Source organism: Elephantulus edwardii, unplaced genomic scaffold, assembly GCF_000299155.1.
Source record: "Elephantulus edwardii isolate Elephantulus edwardi_28Jun2011 unplaced genomic scaffold, EleEdw1.0 scaffold00338, whole genome shotgun sequence".
NCBI lineage: Eukaryota > Metazoa > Chordata > Mammalia > Macroscelidea > Macroscelididae > Elephantulus > Elephantulus edwardii.
Genome location: NW_006400088.1, coordinates 1,223,639 through 1,236,828, shown reverse-complemented (window position 1 = coordinate 1,236,828; position 13,190 = coordinate 1,223,639). Strand labels below are relative to the sequence as shown.

The window sequence follows — 13,190 nt, the reverse complement described above, 5'->3', positions numbered from 1 at the left end:
GGTATACCATCTATTCCTGGGGCCTTATTTTTTGCTATTTCCTTCAAAGCAGCTTGAACTTCTTCCTTCATCACCATAGGCTCTTGCTCATATGTTATTTAATTAAATTCTTCTGTATCTGAGAACCATATAATCTTAGCAACTGATGGGAGGGGAAAAGCATTTGACAAAATACCACTACCTTTATGATTAAAAGACTCTACAAATTGGAATAGAAGATAATTTTCTCGAGTGGAAAGTACATATGCAAAACAAAGAGCTAACATCATTCTCAATCGAGGGAAAACTAAAAATATTTTGCTTGCGAACAGGGACCAGACAAGGATGCCTATTATCACCACTTTTATTCAAGATTATATTGGAAGTACTTGCTAGGGCAATACCACAAGAGAAAAAATAAAAGGCATTCAGATTGGCAAAGAAATGGTTAAACTGTCACTACATGCAGATGATATGATAGTGTACACAGAAAAACAATAAGGACTCAACAAAAAAACTGTTAGAGCTAGTGGACCAGTTTAGTAGGGTAGCAGGATATAAGACCAATACGCAAAATTAGTGAGATTCCTCTAGTAACAAAGAAAACTCAAGAGAAAGAAACCAAGAAAGCAATACCATCTGTAATAGCCTACCACAAATTGTGACACTGGGGAATGAACCTAACTAGAGACAAAAAAGACCTGTACAAAGAACAGAATAGAACATTTCTGTGAGACACAGTAAAAGACCTAAGTAAATGGAAAACTCTGCCCTGTTCATGGACAGGAAGACTCAATATTGTGAAAATGACAATCCTACCAAAAGAAATTTACATGTTCAACACAATCCCAATACAAATACCAAATTCATTTTTCAAGGAGATCAAAGGGCAATTCATGAAGTTTATTTGGAGAGTAAAGAGAACCCAAATAAGCAAAGAACTTCTGAAAAAGAAAATGAAGTGGAAGGCATAGCATTTCCTGACCTCAAAACCTTCTCCTAGACAGCGATAGTAACCAAAACAGCTTGGGACTGGTACAATGACAGACACATAAACCAATGAAACAGAATTGAGAATTCAGAAATAGACCTCTTTATCTATGGTCAACTGATATTCGACAAGAAAATAAAACCTATCAAATTTGGAAATGACAACCTCTTCAACAAAGGGTGCTGGAAAGCTGAAACAACATCTCATACCATACACAAGAATCAACTCAAGGTGGATCAGAGACCTGGGAGATAAGGCCAAAATCATAAAGTTCATTAAAAAAAAAAAGACAAACTGGGTCCAAGCTTAGAAGGTCTAATCTATGTATAAAAAGAAACTGAAAATAAAGCCAGAAATGCACAGTGTGTAGAGGATAAAATTTATGAATGGGACTTTTTAAAGATTAAATCTCTATGCCCACCAAAAAACACTTCTTCCAATACAGTGGAAAGAAAGCCTACTGGTTGAGAAAAAAACCATTTGACAATACCATCTCAGACAAGGGATATCATTAGAAAGTTTAGAAAATACTATTGGACCTCCAGAAGTAAAATACTGATAATTGCACGATTACAAAATAGGCAAAAAAGCAAGAAAAGACTTTTCATAGAGAAAGACATTCAGATGGCTACAGATACATTAATAAATGCTCAAAATCACGGGCAAAGAGAGATGCAAATCACCCCCACAGTGAGATACCATTTCACCCCAGTAACACTGGCATAGTTTAGCACGACAGCATGTCATACAACCACTGTGGAAGGCAGTTTAGGGTTTCCTCAAAAAGTTGAGCTTAGAAACTCCATATGACCCAGCTATTCCTCTACAAGGAATATGCCCCAAATAATTTAGGTCTGAGACACAAACACAGATTTGTACACCAGTGTTCATAGTGGCATTATTTAACATCACAATAACATGGAAGTAACCCAAACATCCAACCACAGCTGAATGGATGGAGAAAGTGTGGTACATTCACACAATGGAATTCTGTGCAGAACTCAGCAACAAAAATTTCAAAAAAATACTACATTACTTAGGAAAGATTGCAGAGCATTAGCTGAGTGAACTGAGTTTCATAAGGACAAATACTGCATAAGACAGTTATAGTAAAAATGCAAGGAAAACTAATAAAACATGTATGGGAACCCAAGTGGGGAAGAAGTGGAAGCTGAGGGGTGAGGATGGGTACAGATGAAACCAGAGTTGTACAAGGAGATTGGAGGGAGGGATGGAAGGAAATGGGAATGACCTGGGTGAAAAGACAGAGTAATGATGGGCAAGGTCCAATGGTAATTAAATATATAAAACATAATGCAAGATGATTGTATGAAACTCAATCTGAATGAAAAATAGTGTAAAACACATGTATATAAACTTTATAACCAAATCCATTAAAAATCTCAAAAAAGTAGATAAAAAACTTGTCTAAGAAATAGATGTATGTAGATCTGCCTACCTACCTATTTAAAGTAAGTGTCAAAAAATTTATCCCTTTGGGTTAATGCATACACATAGAATGGCAATGCAAAAGTAGTAAATTACTGTAGAATGTGCTTACAAAACTTTTTTTCACTTAGAATAAAACATATCTATATTGAGAGCTTTCAGGAGAAAAAATAAAGTATGGTAGACTATAAGAAGAGTGAAGGTATAACATTTAAAATATTAATAAATATTGTGTACAGAAATAGCATTTGTAGGAATAATTAGTGTTACCATGTCTATTGATAAAATAATATTAATGGGCTTTCATGTGTAACTTTTCAGATTCATTGCCTTTATACCTTTTTATTAGTATTTTATTTTTAATGTATTTTAAATTTTTATCTAAAACTACATAAAACCGTGTTTATGAAAGACAATATAAAAATGCACATATATTACTTTTATAAAAATAGTAAAGGGAATATGAGACACAACAATTAGCATTTTCTGTGCATAAAATATTGTACCATTGCAGATTCTATATATCTTTTATTAAAAGATTTATTATCTCTGTTAAAAGCCATTTTTAAAGTAAATATAGAAGTAGTAAGACTAATCACAATTAGCACATTCATAGGAGAGTTTATTTAATTGCTGTAAACTTCTACACAGCCAGATCTCAATTGCACCTACCTATTCTTTTATGTACTTCCTCTGATCTGCATTGCTGGGGGGGGGGAATGTGGACAATACATTCAAATGTGACAGTGTGCAGTTTGAGAAGTCCTATTCAGTACTTACATATATTATACAGTTATCTATTAAGTAACTTCTATATTTTTCACAGAAAAAGAAAAGATTACTCATTGATCCCTTAGATAGTTAAAGGGAATCTTAAAGTTATTTTTCACAGGTGCTTCTATAATTGCAGTATGCTAGTAGGCCACCATTTTACTGAAAATGTTAATCGGGGAAAAACTAATTTTTAAGTCTTTCTTATAATATGGAAAACAAATTATTTTTTAAATAGCTGATTAAAGACTTATTGCAGCCTTTTCTGAAGAGCTTGAAGAGGTCTGTGCTAATTTAAATTTCATTTGAAAGAAGTATTTCTTCTCTGTTAATTTACCTCAGAATTGGACAGAAACTTCCACAAAAGTTCAGTGTTTTAGAGCCTAACTCATTATTTATATTTTTCTTTGAGTGATCCTTTTTCTCAAAAGGAACGTTTGTTTAAATAGAGATCTAAGCCACAGTAAACATAAATGTAAACCAATAAACAAAGATCAATTCTACAAGAGGCTTCAGGGAATGAAATGTTTTGTGATGACCTCTGGATTTTCCATACTGTTAAGAGTAGTAAAGAGGCAACAACAACAAAAATATTAGACTGCATAATTATTTCCTATTAAAGTCTACTTTGAATCCCAATTCTAATCAACATTCCTTGTAAAATTGAATTCTTTCATCCTTCCCAGTCCAAACTTAGTGTTAATTTTCAGTAATAGTTACTGATATATTTTCCAAAAGATCATTTAAGTTGGACTGTGAAGCAGAAAAGACCAAATACAAAACACTTAGATTCTTTGATAAGCATGTTTATATGCCAGGTCTCCAGAGTTCACATATACCAATATTAACCTGAGATTAATGGGTTATAGAAGAATCCTAGAGAAAATAAATTATGTGTAAAGGCAATTTGGAAAGATTTTTCTTATTAAGCAAAAGATAATAACTTTACATGGTGTACACAAGCCTCGTAGTAAATTTCAAATCCCTTCTAAAATAAGTTTTTCTTTTGGTTAGTTGGTTTGTTTTTCCCAGTGTTGCTGCTGTTAAATACCGTCAAGCTGGTTCCAGCTTACAGCAATTCTGTGTTGTTGTTGTTGTGTGCCATCGAGTCGCTTGCGATTCATAGCGACCCTATGCACAACAGCCCTAAACTCTGCTCTGTCCTGTGCCAATCGCACCATCTCCAACACACACCCCAGTCACTGAATCAATCCACCTCATAGGGGGCCTTCCCCTCCTGCGCTGTCCCTCCTCCCTCCCAAGCATGATGTCCCTCTCCAAGGACCTGTCCCTCCTTGCAACATGTCCAAAGTATGTTAGACTGAGCCTTAGCATCCTTGCCTCCAAGGAGCAGCCCGGTTTGACCGGTTTTCCAGGATTAATCTGTTTGTTTTCCTACCAATCCATGGTTCCCTCAATACTCTTCTCCAGCACCACAGCTCAAAGGCATCAATTCTCCTTCTATCCTCCTTAGTCATTGTCCAACTCTCTGATGCATAACAAGTGATAGTAAAGACCATGGCCTGTATCGGATGCACCTTAGTCTCTAAAGAGACACCATTGCTCTTCAATACTTTGGAGAGGTCCCTAACAGCAGACTTTCCCACGTCTAAGAAAACAAAGACTGCCTAGTCCTATACCATCTTCACAAGAAAAATTAATTTTGTTTAGTTGTAGATCAACTTCTTTACTGCCTCTCCCCTAACCACATCTGATGCTCTGCTCTTGTTTTCCAGGTGCCCAACACCAGGCTGCGATGGATCAGGTCATGTGACTGGAAACTATGCTTCCCACAGAAGGTAGGGCTAGCTCCTTTTCTTTATGCATATGAGTACATGAACAGCAGTAATAAAACCAGATCAGATGGAATTTTTTTCCTCATTGTTGGGAAACTCTTTCAGCTTATCTGGCTGCCCTCGTGCCAGGAAAGGTGGTGTCAAGATGACCCCTACCAAGGATGACAAAGAAGACCCGGAACTTAAGTAAGTGCAGCTGTGAAGTCTATGACGTCATGGAGTTCTTTGCCTTATTGGTTAAATGGGAGGGGAACAGAGAAGGTGCATGTCTAAGCTGGGATGCAGTTTGTCATTAATTTAATTTCAGAGACATTGTACACTATGGAAAAAAAAAAGTACCATTGAAGCAAGAGTGAGATTCCTTTGGTGATAGAGGAAATTTTCCCATTTCTAGCTGTTTTCATAGTTCTTTAAATAATGCAAATGTAGGAGGAAGATGAGCAGTCTCTTGTTCAATTTACTGCCTCTGAAAACCTACCGAAGGATCAACTGAGAGTCAGTCATATTCAGTGGTACATAACAACAATAGCATTAATAATGTTATTATTAATGTTAATAATGGAAAAAAAAGAAAAGAAGAGGAAAGTTTTAGACTTTTCTGGTAGTGCTAAAGGAAAGTTTCATTATGGAAATGGTGCAGAACACCAAATATGGCAGCACTTATGCCTGAAACTTTGATTTTGCTCAAAATACCTCTGCAGAGGCATATGCTACTAAATGTTGGTCAATATTTCACAGGTATTAATTTGTAAATTGAAACCATTTGTTTGACAAAAATTCTAAGCATAATATTTACATATATGGAAGCCAGAATTCCATTTTTATGAGCAATTTTTCTCTGTAGTTTTGAACAAGAAAGTAGTATTTGATCTCCCTGCTTACTGTTTGGAGGCAAAGTAGCCTAATGCTTAACTGGTCAGGTATAGCACCATCAAGTCTGAGCACAAACAGCCTGGCTCTATTTTTGTAGAATAATAAATTACTTGAGATCTATCAGCTTAATTTTTTACATCTTTAAATTGAAGTAACTGCAGTCTCCACTCAGTGTTGTGGTTGTTAAGTGCCACTGAGTATACTAGGACTCATGTTGTTGTTATTGTTGTTGTTGTTGCTGCTGCTGCTGCTGATATGTGTCATCAAGTCACCTGTGACCCATAGTAACCTTATGTACAGCAGCTCTGAAACCTGTTCTGTCCTGAGCCAGTGTCACTAATTGTGACACACCAATCCCCATTGCCCCAGTTGTTGTATAAATCCATCTCACTGGAGGTCTTCCTTTCCTGCACTGTCCCTCCACCATTCTGAGCATGAAGTCGTTCTCCAAGGACTGGTCTCTCCTGGCCACATGTCCAAAGTATGTGAGACAGAGCTTCAAATTCCTAGCCTCCAAGGACAAACTTGGTTTCAACCCTATAAACAACAGATCTGTCCTATCCTGTCCTGTACCATCCTCACAAACTCTAGTACACTCAACCCCATTGCTGAAGTCACTGTGTCAATCCACCCAGTTGGGGCTCTTCTACTCCTTTGCCATCCCTCTACCTTTCCAAGCATGATATCCCTCACAAAGGAATAACCTTTCCTAATAACATGCCCAAGGTGTATGAGTTAAAGCTTCATCATTTTGCCTCCAAGGAGTACTCTGGCTGCACTTTCTCCAAGACATTTTTGTTTGTTCTTTTGGAAGTGCATAGGATATTCAGCACTCTCAGAAATAATCTTTAGAAAGGAAAATTTGGTGAGTTAGTGGCAAGAAGCCGCACTGCAGTATTGAAGGTGCTCAGTTTGAATCCACCAGATGCTCCATGGAGAAGGAGGGGGAAATCTCCTCCTTTTCCAGTCAGATCTGATTTACAGTACACAACAAAGGGGGGCAGTGGAATCCTCTTTAGAACAGGTTTGAAGCATTAAGCACTGATGCTAGAAGACCAGATGAGATACTGGATGACATTAATGATATTATCCATGAAGAGAGCAAAAGATCACTGGGGGGGGGCGGAGCAGAGGAGAAAGAAAAATCAAAATGGATGTCAGAAAAGACCCTGAAAATTGCACTAGAGCATTGAGAAGCCAACTCAAAGGGAAGATAAGTTGTAATAAGAGAGCTGAACAGATTTCAAAAGGCAGCTTGGAAAGTAAACTACCATAACAAAGTGTTCAGAGACCTAGAATTGGAGAATAAAAAAGGAAGAACTTGTTAAGCATTTTTCAAGATGAAATAACAGAAAAATAAATTCATGCCTCAATTTGCAATGTGTAGAGATGCTATGAGCACAATTTTGATTGATCCAGAAACATGAGACCAAGATGAAGAGAATATACAGAATCACTGTGCCAAAATGAATTGGCTGACATTGAAATATTTTAGGAAGTACCATGTGACCAAGAAGCAATGGTAATGAAGGAAGAAATTCAAGCTGTACTGAAGGACTTGGTAAAGAGTAAGGTCCCAGGAATGAAAGTAATATCAATTGTCATGTTTCAAATGATAGATGTAGCCCTGGAAGTGCTCACCAATTATGCTAGGGAATTTGGAGGACATTTACCTGGCCAACTGACTGAAAGAGATCCATGTTTGTTCCCATTCCCAAGAAAGATGATGCAACAGACTATGACATTATCAAACAATATCATTAATATCACTTATAAGAAAAATATTGCTGAATATCATTCAAAAATAGTTACATTTCATAGCGAACTTTCAGAAATTTAAGGTGGATTTAGAAGAGGCCATCGCATATTATTGCAAATGTCAGATGGATCCTGGCTAAAAGTAAAGACTATCAGAAGAATGTCTACTTGTTCATCATTGACTATACAGACACGTGTGACTGTCTGGATCATAACAGATTACGGATAACATTGAGAAGAATGGGAATTCCAGAACACTTAATTGTTTAAGTAAACAATATGGTGAAACCTATACCTAGACTTTACTTGGTAGGTCTGTAGTAAAGATTAAATTTGATTGTATGTGAAAACCCTTTCACTTAGAGCCTTCAGACCATCAATGCCCCTTAATTAGCTGTATTTGTGTACTTCCAATAAACCATAAATTCACAAGTTGCCTTTTGGTTCATACATTGTAGTCTTCTTCTCATATTACTGGGCTTCATATTTAGAATGAGTGAAAACTATCTAGCATTTCCTAGAATTAATGCGTCCACTGTGTCTATCTAGGTGTCCTGTGATAGGCTGTGATGGCCAAGGTCACATCTCAGGTAAATACACCACCCACCGCACAGCTTCTGGCTGTCCTCTGGCTGCCAAGAGACAAAAAGAGACTCATCTCAATGGGGCTTCTCTCTCCTGGAAACTCAACAAACAAGAACTGCCCCATTGCCCTCTGCCTGGCTGCAATGGTCTGGGACATGTCAATAATGTTTTTGTCACTCACAGAAGGTAATGTTTGTTTTCTATCCTTTATTATTTTTTCTATCATTGTTTGTGATTTGGATTTGTAACAAAGAAAGAGTCATCTGTTTAAAAGAAAAGAGCTTTATCATGGCTTGGTGCAATTTGAACCAGGGAGTTGCATGGAATACAAGAAATGAAATCAAGCATATGTTGTTGTTGTTAAGTGCCATCGAGTTGTCTGTGACCCCCATGTACAATAGGTTAAAATCGGCTCTATCCTGAGCCAGGCTTACTGTCTCCAACACACTTATCCCCATTATCCCAGTTACTGTGTCATTCCTTCTCATCCTGGGACTTCCTCTCCTGTGCAGTTCCTCCACCCTTCCGAGCATGATGTCCTTTTCCAGGGACTGGCCTTTCTGACCACATGCTTAAAGTATGTGAGATGGAGCTTCAAAATCCTTGCCTCCAAGGAGCAGCCTGATTTCACCCTTTCCAGTATAAAGCTGTATGTTCAATACTCCTCCAGCACAACGCAAAGGCATCAATCCTTCTACCATTTTTTATCATTGTCCAGCTCTCTGATGCATAGAGAGTAGTTGTGAAGATGATGTTCTGAATCAGGTGTATTTTATTCTCTATACCAACATCTTCGCTCTTTATGTTTTTGGAAGAGTTAAATCAAGAGTTTTAGTTTGCAATATTTTGGTTGGATAAAGGCACACAATTAAAGAAATGAGAAGCCACACATCTCAGAGAAGGGCTTTTGCTGAGATCAATTTATAAAATCAGGGAGTAAATATATGATTGCAAAATATATCTACTTTAAGGACATTTTTATGGTAATCATCATTATGTCACAAGATGTTTCTCTCAGTCATAGATATGAAGATACAACGTCGTTGTTGTTGTTGTTATGTGCCATCAAGTCGCTTGTGACTTATAGTGACCCTATGTACAACAGCCCTAAACTCTACTCTATCCTGTGCCAATCGCACCATCTCCAACACACCCATCCCGATTACTCCAGTCACTGAATCAATCCACCTCATAGAGGGTCTTCCCCTCCTGCGCTGTCCCTCCACCCTCCCAAGCATGATGTCCCTCTCCAAGGACCAGTATCTCCTTACAACATGTCCAAAGTATGTTAGACGGAGCCTCAGAATCCTTGCTTCCAAGGAACCACCCGGTTTGACCCTTTCCAGGATGAAACTGTTTGTTTTTCTAGCAGTCCATGGTACCCTCAATACTCTTCTCCAGCACCACAGCTCAAAGGCATCAATTCTCCTTCTGTCCTCCTTAGTTATTGTCCACCTCTCTTATGTATAAAAGTGATAGCAAAGACCATAGCCTGTATCAGATGCACCTTAGTCTCCAGAGAGACACCATTGCTCTTCAGTACTTTGGAAAGGTCCCTAACAGCAGTAGGCACACATTTTCCTGATATCCTCTTGTGCTGAAACTTTTGTCAAGACTTTTGTCTTAAACATTTTTAAGGTCCTTTTCTAGTTGAGTACAACTCACAGCAACCTGAACAAAAGGCCTGAAGCTTTTCTATAACTATCAACTTTTATCTAAGTTCATAGTTTCAGAAGGCATGTTGTTTAGGAAGTGGATGCCACTCGCGCTTCCAATGCTTAATGAACTTAAAATGGAGACTGAATTGATGTCAAGATTAAGAATTAGAATTAAGGACCTAGCTGTAGACCACAAACCAACTGCCTCAGAATTTTACTTTCATACATTACCTTCTTTTGATCAAAAATATCATTTAAAATTATTTTATTACATGTCAACTGATGTACTTTATTATACATGGACTGGTTGATAACTCCTTTATATAACCATTTGTTTTAACACAAGTCTTTACAACTCATATATTACTATTTAGACAGTCAGGTACCATCTAAAGACTAAGTGTTTTAACATCTAGTACATTAGTATATCAGAATGAAAAAAAATATGTAACACCTGTCCTTAGGCTATATAAATTAAAAAGTGAGTATTCAAGAACAGCCATGGAATACATGGTATCTATAAGCATAATCAAAGGGAACTCTGGTGGCCTAGACTGTTAGAAGCTGTGGTGCTGACCTACAGGCCACATCTCTACTGGTTCAAATTCATCAGCAGCTCCATAGGCAAAAGTAGGCAGTTTGTTCCCATGCAATTCACAGCCTCTAAATCCAATAGAGAGTCAACTAAAACTCGTTTCCATTCAACGGCAATTAATTTTTTAGTTATACACATATTCTGCTTCATTAGTCAAATTTAATTAGATCCCATTACAAGTAATTTTCTCTGCAATTTGATAATTGATAAAATATCATTAAAATTAATAATAATATTTTAATAAACTCAAAACTCATTGCTGTGGAGTCAGAAACAACTCGTAGCTCACTCTCCAGTGAGTTTTTGGGGGACCCTAAATCCCACAGAAAGAGTTTACCCATCTTTCTCCTGCAGAGTCATTGATGCTGCCAAAAAAGATGCTGCCTTCAGGCTAGTGGTGCAATTCCCTAAGGACTACACACCAGAGCTCTCTAATCTAATTAGTTGTTGTTGTTATGTGCAGTGGACTCACTTATGACTCATAGTGACCCTATGTACAACAGCTCTGAACCTTGCTCTATCCTGAGCCAATCTTATTCTCTCTGACATACCTGCCCCCATTTTCACAGTCACTGAGTCAATCCATGTCATCGAGGGTCTTCCTCTCTATTTTATTTTATTTTTGTTTATACTGCTTTACATACAAAGTTCATATACATTGTTTTTTTACATCCAATATTTCCCCTTCCCTTTATCCATTCCTTCTTCCATCCATCAAATTGTGTGACCCTATAATTCCCTTTCCTCTCCATGGATCCTCATAATTGTTCTACAATAATGGTCTCATACAATATTTGTCCCCTTGGGACTGAGTTAATTCACTTAGCATAATGCCCTCCAATTCCTCCCATTATAGGTAGTAATTTATAAAATCATTTCTCCTGCGTGCTGCATAGTATTCCATTAAGTAAATGTACTATAATTTAACAACCCATTCCATTGTAGTTGGATTTTGGGGTGTTTCCATGTTCTTTCTATGGTAAGTAACACTGCTATGAACATTAGTGTAGAGGTCTCTGTTTCTGCCTCCATTCTTATTTTCTTGGGGTATATCTAAGCAGTGGAATATCTGGGTCATATGGAATTTCTATGTTCAGCTTTTCGAGGAAGCACCAAACAGCCTTCCAAAGAGATTGTACCATTTTATAATCCCACCAACAATGTTTGAGAGTTCTTATCTCACCATATCCTCTCCAATATTTATTACTTGCTACCCTGGCTTGCTTTGCCACTGCTACTGGGATAAGATGCTATCTCATTGAGTTTTTTATTTGCATCTCTCTTCTTGCTAGTGATTTAGATCATTTCTTCATGTGTCTGTTGGCCAAAAACTACAGAACATTTCTTTTGAGACACAATAAAAGACGTAAATAAATTAAAAGTATAGACAGAGAACTGTCAGAAATTCAAGCTGGGTTTAGAAGAGATCACAACACCACTGCCAATCTCAGATTGATCTTGGATTATAGCAGAGAATACCTGAAAAAAGTTTGTTTGTAAAAAAAAAAACCAAAACCAAAACGTTTCTTTCTGTTTTATTGACTATACAAAGGCATTTGACTGTGTGGATCATAACAAATATTGATTAACATTCAGAAGAATGGTAATCCCAGAGCATTTAATTGTGTTCATGTAAAACCTATACCTATGCCAAGAGGCTGTTGTGTGAGCGGAACAAGGAAACAATTTTAAGCCAAGGAACACCACATGGCTTAAAATTAAGAAAGTTCTGTGTCAGGGTATCTCTATTCCCTATTCAGTAGGTATCTGTTCAATAAGCATCTCCATATCTATCCAATCTGTCTGACCAAATCATTCAAGAAGCTGGACGATATTAATAAGAATGTGGCATCAGGATCAGAAGAAGTCTCATCTATCAATGATCTGCATTATATGACATTAGGGTTAGCACAAGAAAAATGAAGTAAGTTCATAGGCCTTCAGGTAGCAAATTCAAAGGGGTTGAGTTTTTTACTTGTCTAAAGTGTAGACCTGATAAGCCTGGGAGTCCAAGGCAAGACTAAATACTAACAAAATTTATCCAGTTGAGTTTTAATTATGTTGTTTATTCTTGCAATTGAACTGTGGATAATTTGAACAATGCAACCACTAGAAAATAGGGGAGGGAAAGGAAAGTGTAAATTTCCTGGATGACTTGATCATAAAATTAGTTCTCTGATTAAAAACTTGTACAATGACAGACAAATAGACCAATGAAACAGAATTGAGAGCCCAGAAATTAGATATGGTCAACTGGTCTTCAACAAGGAAACAAAACCTATCAAACAGAGAAATGACAACCTCTTCAACAAATGGTGCAGACAAAATTGGACCTCCACCTTCAGAAAGCTGAAGCAGGATCCATATCTCACATCATACACAAAGTATGGCTTTACAGTAAAGCACAAAACCACAAAGATTATAAGAGACAAACTTAGATGGCCTAGCCTTTACTCAACAAAAATCGGCAAATACAGCCAGAAAAGCACAAGGAGAGGATAACATTGATGTAATGGGACTTTCTAAAAATTAAGTAACTATGTGCACCAGTCGTTTTTGGATAATCTTGAGTAGAACCTTGCTTGCATGTGAAATCAATGATATTGTTCTGTAGTTTCCAAACTCTGTTGGGTCACCCTGCTTTGGAATGGGAACAAATATAGATCTCTTCCAGTCAGTTGGACAAGTGGTTGTTCTCCAGATTTCTTGGCACAACTTGGTGAGCACATCCAGGG

General features: G+C 37.2%; 1 protein-coding gene across 1 annotated transcript in view; it reads left to right on the top strand.

Annotated features, from left to right (window-relative positions):
* ST18 (suppression of tumorigenicity 18 (breast carcinoma) (zinc finger protein)) overlaps positions 1-13,190 on the top strand; it is a 152,655-nt gene that overhangs the window by 94,726 nt on the left and 44,739 nt on the right. Inside the window, exons 13-15 of the mRNA XM_006901608.1 lie at positions 4,927-4,989; positions 5,092-5,172; positions 8,167-8,388. Of these exons, the coding sequence (XP_006901670.1) occupies positions 4,927-4,989; positions 5,092-5,172; positions 8,167-8,388 (366 nt within the window). The remainder of the gene's footprint in view (positions 1-4,926; positions 4,990-5,091; positions 5,173-8,166; positions 8,389-13,190) is intronic.